Source organism: Anneissia japonica, unplaced genomic scaffold (genome assembly GCF_011630105.1).
Source record: "Anneissia japonica isolate Jap-2015-1 unplaced genomic scaffold, ASM1163010v1 scaffold287715_len1027211_cov185, whole genome shotgun sequence".
Classification (NCBI taxonomy): Eukaryota; Metazoa; Echinodermata; class Crinoidea; order Comatulida; family Comatulidae; genus Anneissia; species Anneissia japonica.
In genome coordinates this window covers 693785-711817 of record NW_022724789.1, presented here as the reverse complement: position 1 = coordinate 711817, position 18033 = coordinate 693785, and the positions used below count along the sequence as shown (strand labels likewise).

The window sequence follows — 18033 nt, the reverse complement described above, 5'->3', positions numbered from 1 at the left end:
ATATATATATTCTCCTGAGAAAGGACTAAATATTCTGCCTTTCGAAAGCATTACCTCAACTTGATTGTTCATATATTTTGTTAGAGCCTAGGAATAGTTCGGTAGGCTACTCCCCCACCCCTACGTAATTGGTACTCCCCGTGGTTATTGAACTACATGTCGCGTGGATACTTTCACAGCCATCGTCATGGGGATCGACGTGATTAACACGGAAGAGTCAGTCATCTTAACACCATCGCTTGTAACGAGGCGTAAAGTGTTAACAAACTGATGATATACGACCCTTCTATAAATGGTCACCACAAACATCACACATTTATACTTAGAATAGGTATACATGCGGTGAAAGTGCACCCTCTCGTGACTGGACGTCAAATCTAATTAAGCCTTATAGGCGTCCGTATTCATCTTTCAATGTCTTAGCAGTTCATCGTTGGTTGTATGAGTCAGCACCTAGTCAATTTATAGGCCTCCTTGACTGTTTGGCAGTACTGTACGCGTGGCTAAAACGTTCTCGCGTGTGACTCGTGGTAGAGCAATTACACCTCCCAAAAAAATTAATTCGTGGTGTATTCATATCTCTATGGTGTGTCTATACTGACGCAGACGCGGTTGCAGACATTAACGAAATAATGTGCATGGTGGCTTTTATATTGTGTTAACGCACAAATAAGGAAAACATTTTTCTTTTCTTTCTCTATGTTCAGTTCTAATCACTTTTTCCGTGTCATTCACTACACTACATGATATGAAAACAATGCAGCTTCATATTTATATTGAGTTTCAAAACGGCGCCATTTTTTGTACTACTGTGTTTGTGTAAAGGATTACTTGTGCACACTGCATCGGCCCACGGGCTAACTGCCGGGCCGGATGAAATATCCTGAGCTGTGTGGCTGTTCGACTTCGTCGTTGGAACTATACGTCGTCGCGGCGTCTTGGTCTCTCATGGATTGGACCTTTTCGCTAAGCCCCGTCCCCTTAAATGTTGTTGCTAATGTCCCATAAGACGACAGTGTGTAAAAACAAACGCAAACATGTGCGTTTGTGAGACATGCGCGTATTCCTAGCATCGTTCTGATTGGTCTGTTGTTAAGTTTGATGCATACTGCGGAAATATACATTGCGAATATATATAAACATTTAAAATACATTTTGTTTCGATATGCAGAATCGACAATGGAAGAGAAAAATTAAACAAGGAAAGTGTTGTGTTGTAATTATCCTTGCAGTTATGGTGCGTACGTTTAATGCGCCATGAAGCAACATGACAGCCTATCAAATTTAAAACATATGAACGTAACGGATCCAGCACACATCTATTATTAATGACTTAGCTTCGTTTAGTCCGAGAATTTTGTTCTCACTTTCTGTCCGCATCCCCTTTCAGCATTCCAATAACTTGAATTGGAAAGGTCAATACATAAACGATGTCGGACATCGCGCTGCTTTCTCTTTCTAGCTATTTTAATGTAAGAAATTAATTGTAACAGAATTGTGTTGGGAAAATATAGATTGCTTTTCAAAAACCGAATCGATGTAGAGCTTATTATCAATAGCTTCATGTTCAGAGAATAGTATTACAAGTACTAATATATTTTGTAAGTGTAATCTATTGGATAACCATTCATAAAACTGGATTGTAAATAACTGTCAGATTGTTTGCCATTGCATAGGTAGGCGATAGGATCTTCTATGAAAATCGTTTTACATGGAAAACAAAATAAATAACAAAAACAATAACAATAACAACAATAGTAATAACAATAAATGTATTTATTATTGTTCTTAACACGTTATGACCATTATTACTTTAGGCAGTGGCTATTGTTACACCACTATTGAACAATCTAATTCTGATTAAATGTATTGATTAGGACAATAATGTTAAACCAAAATTAGAAATATGTTCAACTGGTACGTGTATTAAAAGCCACTGTCTTAATTCAAATGGTTTACAAATGCACAAATATAGACTGCTTGATAGACAACAGTATTTTTATAATCGTAATTTAATTTAAAACATGGTGTGTCCGTAATAGACTACAATGCTATGGTTGAATAACATGTGGATTGACATGAATTGGCCTATTATAGTGGATCATTTAAAGTTATTCTGTGCTTACGTGTTAACAATAAGCTTCACGGAGGCAGTGCTCTTCTGTATCTGTTTATGTGTAGAATATGATTGTTAAATTGAGTACACTCAGTTCCGTCTTCCTCGCCAGCACTATGAACCCTATGTCATAACTTACACTTGATGGTAATATTCCCGCCAAAGTTATCACAGCTGCTCTGTCCAATTTAGTCAGCCAACTGCAAAGTGTCACTGATTCAGTATTATTAATTTACCGCATACACATTCAGCCGGGTAAAACGGACCCAAATTATGATATCATAATCGCGGGGTAAAGTGACTTATTCTAGAGTGGGTAAGGTGTGAAAGTTGAGTCGCTTTCAAACGCGGCTGTTGACCAGTTTGACGACACCGGCATCATGTGACGATTCTTCCGTTCTTTAACAGCGGAAACATCTTCGCTATTTTTTAAATACTGCAGTCGAGCTCCTCTTGTGATATTCTCCGGTAGCTCTAACAACCTTCATCAATTTTAACTCCACTACGAATCCAAAACGAAATATACTACTACTACTAGGCCCCAATGTATATAGGCCTGTAAAAGTCTGTTTTAACACCATTAGTCTTCAATTAAATTTTATGTTGCTTTTGACATTTGATTAGTGACTGTTTTTAGTGATTTTTTGTATGTTACTTATGAATGTGATTTTTTTTTAAATAAAACAAGCCTATTACCACCATGAGCACAGTTTATAGTTTATAAACAAATAGATAATTACAATTCACAAATAGGAACATATAATATTTTTTCATACATACACTTGTTTAAGTTCTTAAGATGGTTAAGTTCTTGATCTATGTTGTCTGCAATGCATCGGAAACTAGCGTTGTTCCACGCATGTGCAAAAGTGTGAAATTCAGTAGCTTCTAAACGGATTATATTTCTCTAATGATGCCTTAGAGGCGAAGTTGGTTAAGGCATTTCAATAGACAGCAGAAGGTCCCGGGTTGGAATTCCGATTTGGGAACATTTTTTTTACACTAGCAAGTTCCTCGTCTTTAACGTTCTAAAATATATACATAATATAGTAGCGTTACGATTTAGACCTCTAAAGTGTTATATTTTATTAATATAATGTATCTTTTCAGAGATATTTTTTTATACCGATTACAATACAAACATCATAATCAACAGAACTTTTTAGGAACATGACACATTAGTAGAAAAGATCCTGCCTTCCCATCAAATGAAAATATATTTTCCTCCTCGTCAGATATTTATGTATATTGATGAATATGAGTGTGATCTTGCAAATGCAATTAACTAACTTGACAACCTTTCACGTACAGTACGTTATTGTGGTCTTCCTGTTTTTCGTTAGATGATTTTTTTTCCGTTTAATGGTATTGTACTCTCAAAAATTGGAATTACTTGAAACACCAAACCAATATAATATTTTTTCCTAAATGTTCAAAGTTATGTTTACACACAGTAGTTATAAATATTAAAATGACACGTTATCCACACAATACGGAAAGTAATTTGTTTTTCGACTGGTGATTGAAGATAAATCCAATTATATTTAGTAATATCGAGGGAGAAGAACTCTATACGCTATTAACAGAATCGGAACAACACTGAAGAAATAATAAGTCACCTCTTAAGTGTATTGAACTAAACATTTAAATTTAAACTTTATTTTTTTATATAATCATTTTAAAGCTTACCTACCTTTATTGGTAAAATGTTCTGAGTCCATAATAAGTGAAATATTAATCTTAAATATGGACCATCTTGTAGATACTTTAGCAGACCTGTTTTTGCTAAGTGTAGACATCATCTTCCAAAAAACACAGGAATAAACATAAATACGTTACATTGATAAGTTCTCACTCACAGAGGGCTGAGATGGGTTCCCCTGTCGACAAAGTGTGTTCCGCTCTGGTTTAAATGTATAAGAGGGGCAAGGAACGATATCATCCGTGTGTTTAGCAGGGAAAACATTTCTTGTTCCAATTTTTGATAGAAATCTAAACAACATACTTATATACTAAATATAAATAATTCAAAAATTAAATTGTATTGTTCAATTAGCTTTATTAGCTAAAGACGAACTGTGTATTATTAATCCCAACATAATATCACATAGTACATACGATGGCGCAAGATCAAGCAACGCTACTAGTTTTTAGCTTTGGTTCACACTAGAGCGTCACGATGACGATGCTTGCGTTCACGACGTCAACACGTTTAAAATGTAAACCAAAACTTACCTGCCAAAAAAAAAAAAAAAAAAAAAAAAAAAAAACCAACTGAGCGTGTGCCTAAAACGTGGCTCCAGATACCGGTGTAACCCGATCTACCGACATTTCTACGAATATTTATTTTAAGATTAAATTATGATAGGTGAAATTTGTTAATCTTGTGAAAGTCACAAAAAAGTGGATGATGAAATTCGGGGTTGCCGTAATGATGGAGGGAGGTCATGATATGTGTACAGTACAGACAATTTATTTTCTGCCTGCCCCAGACAATCCCGGCATAGATTAGGCACAAGAAAAAAATTGTTAAATCACCCCCGCCCGTGTCAAAAATTTGGGATTTTTTTTTTCTTTGCCGCATCATTTATTTCAACAGAATAAAGAAAACAATGCAATTTTGTGACTGGAAATAAATTTTCTTGAATAAAAAACCCAATAAAATTAAACCAGTTTTTATAAAATATTTAAAATATTCTTGCCAAATAAAACAGTCCTTCCCTCAATGCTATATATATATTGTATCTTGTGCTGTAACGCTTGCAGAGATACACTCTAACTTATCTTGCAGTTATGCTTTATACATTAGCGTGATGTCCAGCTACATATGCAAGTGACAAATGGTAAATGAGCCATATCTACATTAGACAGAAACAAAATTGATAGATATGAGATTCATCTATGTCTTAAACGAATCAGGTGACCACCCATGATATGTCCCGGCCGGCAGCTCAGTGTGTGGGTCAGTTGATAGTCATGGTCGGGTCTAAAACAGAATTGATCTTGGCAGTCGGTCAGTCTAATTATGCCTTACCAAACTTCAATCTTTGTTTATCTTATGCAAACTTTCACGACTCTCGATTACATCTACATATTTTTTTTTCATAAAACATACCGTAATCTATCGGTGACAAGATCTCGAATACCAATCGCATATTTATGCGCGGTTTATAAAACACATTTTAAGATTGACTGAACAAAAATACCGATAGTAAAAAGTTTCATGATAAATTCGATATAATTGATTACGTTATTTTTTATTATTGTTCTTGTTCTGATGTTTATTATTATTATTATTATTATTATTATTATTATTATTATTATTATTATTATTATTGTTATTATTATTATTATTATTATTATTATTGTTATTTTATTATTGTCAATATGATTATGAAACTGTTGTTGGTGAATACCATTAATCAAAATGCAACATCTGTTATAGCTCAGGAGATGTAATCAAGATTATAAAACTGCTTAAGAATATATGCAAAAAAATGTATAATAAAATATTATTCTATATGCTTTCGTTAATTTTTTGACAATCTAATTTCAAATTTTAGGCTATTATTAACTTAATTACATTACACCAAGTAAGCAATCCCGATAGTGACTTTTTTTTAGCTCCACACAGAAACACAGAAATTACGTAAAAGCATAAACGAAAACGCATGCACTAAAAATAAACACGTGCGAACCAATCAAATGGACGCGCTACGCAAAAAAATATTACATATCATCAGACAAATGAATGTACAGCATGGAAGCAGAAACTATTGAAGCGATCGACAAATGAACACTAATGATTACTTTGAAAATCTACCGTAATTAACGAAATGTAATAGGAACAAGTATTACCATTTAAAAAAAGTTAAAACGTTACAATAGTAAATAAGAGGAAAGAAACAAATTGACGAAATATAAAAAAAAAGTCTTAATATGGCCCAACATTGTGCTTTTAGACCAAATATTAGTGATTAGGCAATCAAAATATTAAGTTGTTAGGATAGGCAAATGAATGTGTATTTGGTCCGACGTCATCCGTGTTCCCTCCCCCACTGGCTCTACTATTACACAATCTTGATTTATACCAGCCAATTATAAATAGGCCTACATAGAAACAGTATATGTTTATATATATGCTAATTATACAGAGAACAATTATTCTCATTCTAATTTTAAAAGTTTCTAATATAAATCCAAACATTGAATTTGAATATTCTGGTTTGTTAGTTGCACTTTTTGAAACGCATAGGCCTATCTTGAAATGTGTAACATTCTTAACCGCCTTCAACACATGAAATCAAAACATAGATTATTTGGGCTTAGTGATCATTAATTCATCAAATCAATGCACCACTGAAAGAACGAATTCAGCGCCGTTTCTATAACCTTTCTAACAAATGAATCTTGTTATGACTAGTTCACCGTAACTCTATACATGTCAAATTTGTTCTCCACTTCAACATATTCTAAACGTCAAACTGTCTGAATTTTAACGTCAACTCGCATCTTATTTTTAAGTGGAACGCTAAACTAATCAAGGTGTTTAAGTCAGTCTTTGCGTTTAAAGTGGAGCATTAAATAAATGAAACCACGATCTGTTTCTACCTGGGGAAATCTTAGCACCCGCATCTGGGCCGATTACGTGATTTTAAAAAGTTCATACGTGTGTTGCGTTCGAGATATTGGCACATCGTTCCAAACAAAACTTTTGCTCCATTCCGAAATTATCGATTTCAGTATTGAATGAGATTGATTTATTCGTTTAACCGATATTTTCTTTTTTTTCTCTCTGTTTCTTTTATTCCATATCAAAAAAAAAAAAAACACACACACATTGAAACAAAACTTTAGCGGACGCAGCTGCGGCAACGTAACAAATTGATAGGAAAAAAACCAAAGAGTACAAACAGATCGTGGTTTGATTTATTTGATGCTTCACTTTAGACGCAAATTGACACCTTGATTAGTTAAGCGTTCCACTTAAAACAATCATAATAATATCATTAATTACAATTATGATAATAATAATCATCATCACATTCACAAATAAAAAATAAGCAAAACTTTTAGCAATGTAATGTTCTGGTAGGCCTATATCAACAGATTTATATACAAATAACATAGTATAGAGGTATATGCAATTATATGCAGATCTATGCAGTGACATGGTATATATAATTATGATTTTATTAATTGATACACAAATTATTACGGTAGTATTTTATTATTTTATTACTACTACTTTCTACATACTATATTCAACATGCTCTTAATCTCTCATATGCAAAAAAACAAATAAATCCATTTTTTTAGTTTTGAGATAATTAAGTATTTTTAATAAGCCTTCTTCTAAAGATCACTTAAAAAAATACAGGCTCATCGATGTATATGTGGGATCATACTGTTAAAATTTGAAAAATGTAAACTTTCATTAAGAAAGATAATTTGGTAATATTGATTTTGTTTGCGTCAAAAACAGATAAATTCACCTCCTGATTTTGTTTACAAATCCAGCATCATCGGGATCTGAAATGTAATACCATTATAACAAATTAATTTACTATTCTAAATTAAACAGAAACTCATTTTGAGACAATCAAAACCAGGTCTGATTGGTCGGATGGGGGGGGGGGGGGGGGGGGTGTAGGGAGGTGTGCTTACATCATGTTTCTGAATTCAACCCTGCTTGTTTTTGTATTGTAGGCCTATGTGCTGTATAACATACAATATTAGACTGAGTGTTATTACTTGGGCTATTATTTTGAAATAGTAAAACTCAATGGTGTGGAGGTATCAGAGAGAATGGGTGGGTAGGGCAAGGCTTATTATATATGACACGATATTGGATACAAGGAAGATCGTCGGCAGAGAGGGTAGCCAACATAACCGTAGCTAGGCCAGGGTCACGGTGTGCATACGACAGGGTGAACATTTTCCTCACCACTTAGGCCTACCTAGGCTTCTTAGGCCCTATAACTTCACCCTAGTTCTCGTGGTCACAGCTTGAACAAAATTGCCTGGCCACCGTTGTTTTTATGTCCCAATGGTGAGAATTCAACACAGGCTCTTCAATATCATTGAATTTATCCATTATCAGTGGCGGATACAGGATTTAGCAAAAGGGAAAGGGGGCGGCGGCAAAGTAAAGATGGACGATCAGCCAAGGTACGAAGCACCGAGGGCATGGGCGGATGCAGCCTGCCAGAAAAAAAAGGGGGGTGTAGTCTGCGAGCGAAGCAAGCAGCCTTAGGCTGGGGGCCAGGGGGGCCGCCTAGGGCCCCCGGCGGGGTCCAGGGGCAGAGGCCCTGGTGGAAGCCCAGCACATTTGAGGAATATGAGGTTGTATTGAGTCGATTTTGACTATCTAGCATGGTAGTTTTCAGTAACAAATAAATTTAAAAAAAAGTAATAATAATAGGTGTATGTCTTTTAAAAGAAATTTTAATATACAGGGTACCTGCAATATGCAACTATGACATGTGTCATTAAATTAGTAATAATTCATCTACTCACAACATAATCGTTGACAACATGCAAAGGCCATAAATGTACACCATTTCAAAAGAGAAATTTCACTTCTAGAAAAACTGATGAAGTTTCTCAGCAATGAACATAAAAATCACAAAATCAGCAAAAAGGAAAAGTAATATCTAAAATCCGTTAAAAAAGTCGTCAATCAACCAAATTCGCTACCGTACAGTATATTAACATTGAGTAAATTACAAGTGTTCTATTTCTCATCAAGTGGATTTATGAATAGCACTCTCCTAGGGTGTTTTTGGTAGGAAAAGAAGACTTAAAAACTGTGGGTGTAATTTTTCCTTTGCAAAAAAATAGGGGGGGGGAGAGGGGCGTACGCCCCTTATGCGCCACCCCCACCCAAATCCGCCACTGGAAGTAGGCCTAGGTTTAGGTAGGCCTACTTTGTTTCATGTCAATTAGAGACAATAGGATTATACAATTTCATAAGTCTACTGAAGGGGTGTCGTCAATGGAGATGTGCACACATGTGGTCACTGTGCATGGGGTCACTATGCACATATCTGCTGACCTCGATAGAGAGTGATTGATTGCACAAAGGTTTCCATGCTGGTGCATCTGCGCTTAAACTGTCTTTGTAGCTATGCATTGCACGATATGACATAGAATCAACCTTTCTATGGAATTATGTATCCATTCAATTATCTCCAAAAAAAAAAAGTGGTTTTTTTTTTAGTTTTTTTTTTTTTTTTTGTGATATAAGGGGGTGGGGGCACGTCGCAGGCGCCCCTGATTATTTCAAAGAAATTACTAAATTTACGTCTTTACCAAGCGAGAAGACTAGACCGCAAAGCACTATCTGTGAGAGAGTAGTGTCAGTCGCCTCAATTCAGAGCTGCACGCTGATTGGCTGAAACAGATATATCGGCCTTTGCTAAAGACATGGAATGGTGTTTATGGGCTTTTGCAAAAAAAATAAAACGTTTGCTTGTAGTGCAAAATACGTTGACTTTATCGGGGTTTGCGAATAAACCGATTTCATAATTAGAATCGTGGCAACGTAAACTAAAAAATGGCTATCTTGATTCATTTTGACGAAATGACGTTTATCGGTTTTTGCGTATGCGCAATATACAGTACCGTATCTCAAAAGCTTCAACTAGCTGACGTAATTAAACTTGCGAAACTGTGACGTTAGCACCTCTTTAATTACCATTTTCTAATTATCATTACGAGCAATTAATTTTGTTTTAATTGTTATCTGTTCACAATTTTCTTATTTTCGATTATGTAATGATTTTGTAGTCTAAATTTGATGTTTCCCTATTCTCCGATCAATTCCTATGCGTATTATATCATATACTATACTAATGAAGTTTAATTTCACTTATTTTTTGTCTTCTAAAATAAAGAAAAATAATTTACAGTAGGCAGAAGTTTATAGAGAAACAACACTATTCGAACATCGGTTGTTATTTGTGTTAATAAGCATTAGCTCTTCTTTAAAATATAGAAGAATATAAACAAACAATTTTACTAATACCCTAGATCAGTGTTTACCAACGGTTATACACGGGGCTGCAACAACTAATTGCTTATGTTATGAAAAGGTTGACATTTTAAAGCCTCTCATCGGCTTAAAGTTCATATTTATGACATAGCATGGCGTAATTATCCCATTATTAAGCACAGCTACGATATTCAACCAGTCTTTATTATTGAAAATGTCATTCGAATACTTATTAGTATTATTACTATCATAAAATATCATTGAATATTCTACACACTTCTTGTGCGAACTGTTACTTAAAGCAATAATTAGTTATGTAGTTCAGAATAAAAACATCGTGCGTAAAACTTACCAACATTCTCTTTCAATGCCCATCCTATGAATAAGGTCTACATTAATTTGTGGTCCTGCAGTTTAAACTGGAGCTTAAATATTCGAACTTCAAACCTTTATGTCTGAAAATCGCATAAACCTGGCCTCGATGTTCTAGTTAAGCCGGGCACTCACTGGGCTCGACTGTCGTTGGGTGACGCGATTCTACGGAGAACGCAACGCCACGACATAAGACAGTGATATATTTGCTATTGAAAATCCTTGGACCATGTTGTGTGCCTAAATAAATCAATAAAAAAACAAAATAAACAAATAAATAATTAAGTAAATAAATAAATATATATATAAATATATACATAAATATATAAATAAATATATTAATATATAAATAAATATATAAATGTAATAATATATAAATAAATATATAAATAAATATATAAATGATAATCCTTTTAGACTGCCACCGACAATCAGCAGACGGCGAAGCGTCGCCTAGCGCTCACTTGAAGCGGAGTTACATTCATCGTACGACGGTTGTACCACCCGGCGTACAACACAGTAAGCGTTCAGTGCAACTCAGCTAGCACGCTAATCGTGGTACATTAATTTAAACACCCAGGACTTGATATTATAACTTATACACTATTCATACCTTTTTACCTTTGTCTCCAACAGCTTGCTCATTGCTGGACGATAACATCACAGCACTGGTGTCCTCAACATCGTGTGAATCGAATCTAGCAATTCAGTCGCTTGCTGAAGAATACAACATCCCGCATTTTGCTGTACCTAAGGATAAGTGTTCCATAGAAAAAAGTAACAGTTTTACTGTCAGTATCAGGCCGTCGTTTGAGCATCAAAATGCAATTGTGTTTGACTTCATAAAGTATATGAAATGGATTAAAGTATGTATCTTCTACGATAGTGACATTGGTAAGTATTACAAATATATATAGAATATTTTCGATTACATTATTAAATTTTTTCATCATCATTATCATCATCATCATCATCATCATCATCGTTGTCGTCGTCGTCGTCGTCGTCGTCGTCATCACCATCATTATTCATATCATCATTATCGTCACCATCATTATCATCATCACCACCAACATCATTACAATTAAGTTACTGTCATACTCACCATCATCTGTCATTATCACCATCATCATCCTCATCATTACCACCACCATCACTTTTTGTTTTTATCGTGCCTGAATTTGGTACTTCAAAACATTATACGTAATTCAGACAGAGCATGTCAGACATCACCGCAAAAAATATACACGAATTCAACTAATAGCAATTACATTAGACGTTGGCTACTGCAAATAGTAGTCTACTTCTCCATCTTAGATATTTAGATAACAACAGAAGAATAAAAGCACCTATTAAATCAACATTTTTTTTTGTAATTCAGTTTAGTAAAAAAAAAAAATAGACACATTCGTTTCAATCATGCCGTAAACTATATTTGCAAATGAAACAAAATCTGCTTCCTAATTCTCAAGAATAATATTTTTTATGAGCCATTTATCAACGTTCTTATTGCTGACTGCCCTACTATATCATAAAATACAAGACTAAGCACGGCGCACGTTACGTTGGCTTCGGCAGCTGATAATGGGCCTTCCCGATAAGACCACTCCCCCACCTTGGATCTCGTTGCTAAGCGTAAACGTACGTACGTACGTAAACACATGCGTTTTTGTGTGACAAGCGCGTAATCTTGGCAATATTTTGATTGGTCAGTTTGTTTGAAATTCTGGAAAGGACCATTCTATGACATAACGCCAGCGTGTGACGAATTACCCACGCGCGTGTCAGTTGTCATGATAATCGCGCATCGTGCGGTGGGGTAAGAAAGGCCGAATGAATTTTTGCATTAACATAGACTGAAATTACATTTGTTTTCAACATTATTTTTACCGATGAGGTGGTGTCCGGTGGTTCATGAGACTCGCTTCGCAGAAAAAATAAATAAATTTTCTGTATCAACTCAAATGTTTGCTTTGTTCACCTTAGTCCAACATTGTAAAAATGACAGTTTAATGTTATACAAGAACATGATTTTTTTTAAATAAAAATCGTGAGTTTTCATTTTCTTTAACCTTTCATTTTGTTGGTCAATTTTCACGAATCGAATTGTGCTTTATAGAAGCACTTTTATATAGAAAAACAAACAAGTTTTAAGTGTTTTTGGATTTAAAACAAACTCGTGGTCAAAAGAAATCAGATGTAACAGACATTGCAAAGTACCCAAATTTAATAGTAACTAACACCATAAAACTATGGCACAGATAGACTAATAATTGACGGCTGTACTCGCAGCTAGTATCGGACATTGTCGATGCCACAGATCAAAGGACTGTACGCACGCGCTGTACACGAGCAGAGATGTGCGTCCTTTTGTTGAATTGCATGCTACTACCGACGATCAGCTATTGTGGAGGCAAGTGTGGAGGATTTCATCGGTAGACGGTCACCGACAGACGGAGTGTGAACCAAATTTATAACAGCAAAGACAAAATATCCTGAAATATTAACCATATATTTTTGTTTCCAAATTAAAAGGTATGCGTATCATCATGTTACGTTCTTGAACTGTCTTTGCTTTAATTCAGCCTTTAGGAATGTGGAAGATATGTTAACAGAAGCATCGAGTGATAATTATTATCTTGAAGTAATATTGTTTCGTCTGGAAAGAAATCGGTCAGGTGAGCTAGACACGGTATCATCTTTGGATCTTGCAAAGAAATCATCAATTAAACACTTTATCGTATTTTGCAACACCAGAAACAGCTTGAAATTACTACAAATGGTAAGTAACAGGTTTAAAATAAATCATCTTTATTAAGGTCAAAACATGAACATAAGATTAGTAACAATAATAAACTTAATTATAAGTTTCTGGTTACGTTTGTTGAGATATTGTTCTCAGTCTCGCCTCTTTTTTATACAGGCGGCAAATCATGGTATGGCTTCTGAGGACTACAAGTGGATCGTAACAACACAGGTATTAAACTAAAAGCTTATTCTATTCATACAATCTACTTTAGCTGAAATCTTAAAACCTTAAAACATTCAAGGTGTCAACGAAGCTGCCTGTCTTAGATACAGTTATCTGATTAAATTTGAGCATTATGTTATCAGATGCAACAGAGTTTCATTCGTTGATTATACATAGCATGAACTACGCAGTTATCCACAGCTCCAACCTCAATATCATTCTGTAACGTTTCCAAAACACTTCTCGATTTCCCGCGTCCAATGCACTTTTTTTTAATTTTCTGATTCAAATTCAAGACTTTCAAATAACTTTAAAATGATAATAATATTTTTTTATTTATTAAAGCGCCTTTCATAATCAGAAAAAAAGCGCTTGCGTGCATAAATAAGGTGCAAAGTGCGATCTTTTCCAGTGCCAAGAATCCTAGTACTGTACCGTACGTACTTACCAGGCAGAGGGTAAGACGTAGACGTTAAACGAGCACACAGGAAAATGTACACAAAAAGGATATGATCACCTGACCTCAATCTGAGTCCGAAAGCCTAACAACTTCCAAATTAGCTAAAGCATTAATATTTGTTTTTTAAATATTATCGTAATAATGTTATCCATGATAATGTTGTAATCGGAATTGACTAATCAGATTTGAACAACCTATATATTCACATACTTTGTATATAGACCTAGTTACAAACGGAATAATGTCCTTTCGGCTAAGTTAACAACATTTATCATGAAAGTAACTTGATATTGGGAGCTCTTTAGCACCGACTACGATTTAACGAAATCGACCACTTTAATTAAGAACAAATTAAGAAGAATACCGTAAAATCTAGCTCATAATGACCTGAAGAACATAAACATCTACTTAGCTATTAGGCGCAATACATACATTAATACTAATAGCACTCGTTCAAGTGTGCACATGACGAAGTGTGAAGATATTCACTGACGTGTAATACCATCACACTTACTGTAATAGCACCCATATAGCTTACGTAGAGTTAATATCTCGGTCCAACATAAGCAGACATTGATGGCTTGACTGGTTCCCAATAGATACGTTAATTGATCGTTGAAATATAGCCGCGGGAATAACATTACAATCCAAGTTTTCCTGTGTGACTAATTATCTGGAATGATTTACTGCTCTCCAGTCAGAGAGGCTAACCATAATCATAGAAGTCTCGTTTATGAAAGTCTGTTAATTTCATAATTAATGATGTGTGACATCATAAATTGTCCTGAACTAATTGTACCCGGGATAAATTTAGTAAAATTCAACTTTGCTTTTTAACAATGCTATATATACCAATTAGGAACTTTAGTAGTTGACAAAACTTGTTAAGAAATATACGTGGACTGAATCGTTAAATATCGGCGAAACTTTGGTACAGAAATAATACAGATTTTAAAATTTCTATAGCGCCGGTTAAAACAAGGTTTGTCATTTGCGCTTTACCACAAATGAAAACAATAATAGCAGTAGTATACCTATTGGATTGGAATTGGAGAGCCAGACTATATGTACCATAATTCACAGCTGTATGGCCAATCTAATGTCTGGTTATTCAAGTTTGTAATTGCATCTAGACCTATTCTGTTCAAGCTCCTTCTCTGTGGAATTCTCTTCCATTTTCTGTTCGTAATTCGAACGTATATGACCTAGCCCAGGCCTAATAGGACAAAGTGATTGATTCATAGTTATTTTCCGGTGTAGGTGCGCGGTAACCAACGGTCAGCGAGGAGGACCTACAATCAAGAGGTAGAGATAGGGTGTTTCCTTACTTACTGTGAAGGTCCTGAGAGCCATTAAATCTCTAATCTAATTATTTGACACTCGGTTAAATATTCTTTGACTGCTGCCGGTAGGGGGTAATACCCCTTCACCACCACTGGATCTTCTAATGTACTGTTATCACTTAAAAAAAAAAAAAGAGAGAAATTTCATTTTCAGCCCACCACAAGCAGCTTCGAAGCGAAACAGTATTGGCAATACAAATACTTTATATATTTTTTTATAAATAAAATTAGTCAGCGTTGAGAACCAATACAATATAAATATAAATATTCTTAAAGTTACAATCTTCATTGAAGTTTTGATACAGTATAATAGGCGTATAAACATTAGCCTGGAATCGAGTTCATCTCGTCGAACTGTAAACATTATTATACATATAACATTTTATAATCGATCAAAGCTTGTAAATGATTTCAGATACGTTCACAATTTTTCGGAAATTCAATTGCTAACCAAATAAAGTGTTTTCAACATGGTTTTATTGACAACGTTAATATTAAACGTTGCATTTCATTCGTCCACGATAATTGATAACCTTGGTAAATACCTAGTTATTTTAAAAGAGAGAATTATTATGTGTGTATGATAGTCGCCGCACGTTTACCATTAACTTATTTAGCATTGAAATGAACCTGTTAATTATCACCGGCGCATGCACATTTTCTCGGGTTTTGCTTTTGTTTCTATTGTACAACTCAACACGTTGCACATTTGTATCTAAGGGCACATGCAGCTTCGTAGTTTTCCGCATGGGTAGGCTACACCGTAACGTCAGACGAAGAATGTTTACAACTTATTTTATTTGATTAAAGCAACTGATTTTAAAAGATAATGTTATCGTCACACTTTAACATTATACTGTTTTTACTTCCTCTCACGCACAGATGAGTCGAGATGAGGTACGCCCTCTAACGGTTGGTTTGTCACCACTGTTTCATAATACTTTCGTTATATCTTTATTTTTTCTTTTTTTTTTTGTATTCATTGCGTTAAAACATTCCGTAGTGTGGTGGCTTGTGTTGGGTTCTTCATTATAATTGGTGACGGAGATGGCTCATTTAATGTGCACTAAACCCTTTCAACCCTGCCCTTCTTTCAACCTATTATTGCTTTGGTCGTTGTAACACCGGTCCATGATGCACGTAGGAAATTACTTAGAAAGATTCTAAAATTCTCCAAAAGATTTTTTTATTTTTACTTTTTACTGTTTTTATTCTATCGGATATCCAAATATTTTAACTCACTGTTTTGTTTACTGTTGTGGTTACCTGTGTCTAAAAAGTATGTCCGCATGATGCCGTAAAACACCAAAACCTTCTCCACCACGACCGCTTGTATAGCATCTGATCACGCCCTCTATAAAATAGTTGCACTCTTTATTAAAATTCATAATTATTGGAAACACTCTAATATTTTTGTTACATAAAGTTAGATCTCAGGCTTCAGGAATTGCACCCAAATGTAACTGTTAAAAAGGTGTTTACGAGTTGGAAACGGTGAAAACATATTTATACTTACTCTCAAATGATGAATCTTTGGTTAAAAAAAACAATTTGACCAAAATATAACATATTCCTTACATGTTTACATTATCTATCTTTATGTACTCATAATATTGCATTTTTGTGATAGTATGTGATTTAATAATAGTAATGCCACTAATTATTGACCAGATCCTTCTTGTCAATCGCGTATCAATTTGTCTCAAATATACGATTCCATTAACCAAAGAAATAACCATGAAGTGTTGTGTAAATGTTGTGTATTGTTTTGCAGCCTATATTGTGTTTTACAGGGTCTACCAGTGTTTTTGTAACAGGTGTAGTAGTCATAGGTAACTGTACATCACTTCTACTGATTGGTACTAATTGTATTTCGACTTTTTTTAGGAATCTCCTGCTGGGAGAGAACGTGAAGAGACAGAAGTAAGTAAATATTGTTCAAAAATGTGAAAGTATATTGTGATGTGGTATTAGTGTTCTTTAAATGTCGTTGTCAGTCAAATGTGTCATTCTATGATTTCATGAAAACTGCATAAAGGCTGTTCTTCAACTTAATATAATTTTTATAGTATAGGCTATAGTTCTAGTAATAATGTTATAAAAAGACTGCGTAACATTGGTTGCAGTTGATTTCATTTACAGGCTTTCATAATCTATTATATATTAAATCTATTTTATATATATAATATGTATATATTTATATATGTATATATGTATTATATGTATATGTATATGTGTATATGTATATATGTATACAAAAGAATATAGGAAACGAATACGATGTATAGACTTTAGAAACACTCTATTGGAGAAAACCAATATTTCGGCCTATCCTCAAGTCTTTATCAAGGTACATCAATACCTTGATAAAGACCTACCTTGATAAAGACCTGAGGATATAGTTCAGTCCGAAATGTAGCAATATCAGAGGTTGCATTTTTTTTTGCTATATTTGTTAAAAATTGGATATGATGTAGAGTAGACATTGATAAATCAAAAAAGTATGTGCAACATTTTTTATTTCATACGTAAGGGGGGTTGCCAGCAGTTTCAAAATGGCCGCCATTTTTTCCTAAAATTGTCACTAACATTGTATGTTTATGTTATTAAAATGCAGCATTTAATTGGAAATTCACTCATAACAATGACAACAGTTAACTAAATATTGTACACATTTTTGAGCTATTACAATTTAAAATGGCTGCCATTTTCCATTATTTTAGCTTTTTAGCATACATATTAATATAATAATAACCGATCTGTACTGTAAAACAA

At 34.3% G+C, this 18033-nt stretch overlaps 1 protein-coding gene across 6 annotated transcripts in view; it reads left to right on the top strand.

The window, feature by feature from the left end:
* Positions 1–18033, top strand: part of LOC117112567 (glutamate receptor ionotropic, delta-2-like) — a 62860-nt gene that overhangs the window by 31982 nt on the left and 12845 nt on the right. For 4 of the 6 annotated variants that reach the window (XM_033255665.1, XM_033255666.1, XM_033255660.1 and 1 more), the window contains 5 exons: positions 11121–11378; positions 13070–13266; positions 13408–13461; positions 16141–16170; positions 17146–17181. In XM_033255665.1, coding sequence (XP_033111556.1) covers positions 11121–11378; positions 13070–13266; positions 13408–13461; positions 16141–16170; positions 17146–17181 — 575 coding nt within the window. The remainder of the gene's footprint in view (positions 1–11120; positions 11379–13069; positions 13267–13407; positions 13462–16140; positions 16171–17145; positions 17182–18033) is intronic. The other 2 variants (XM_033255663.1, XM_033255664.1) reach the window with 2 other exon arrangements.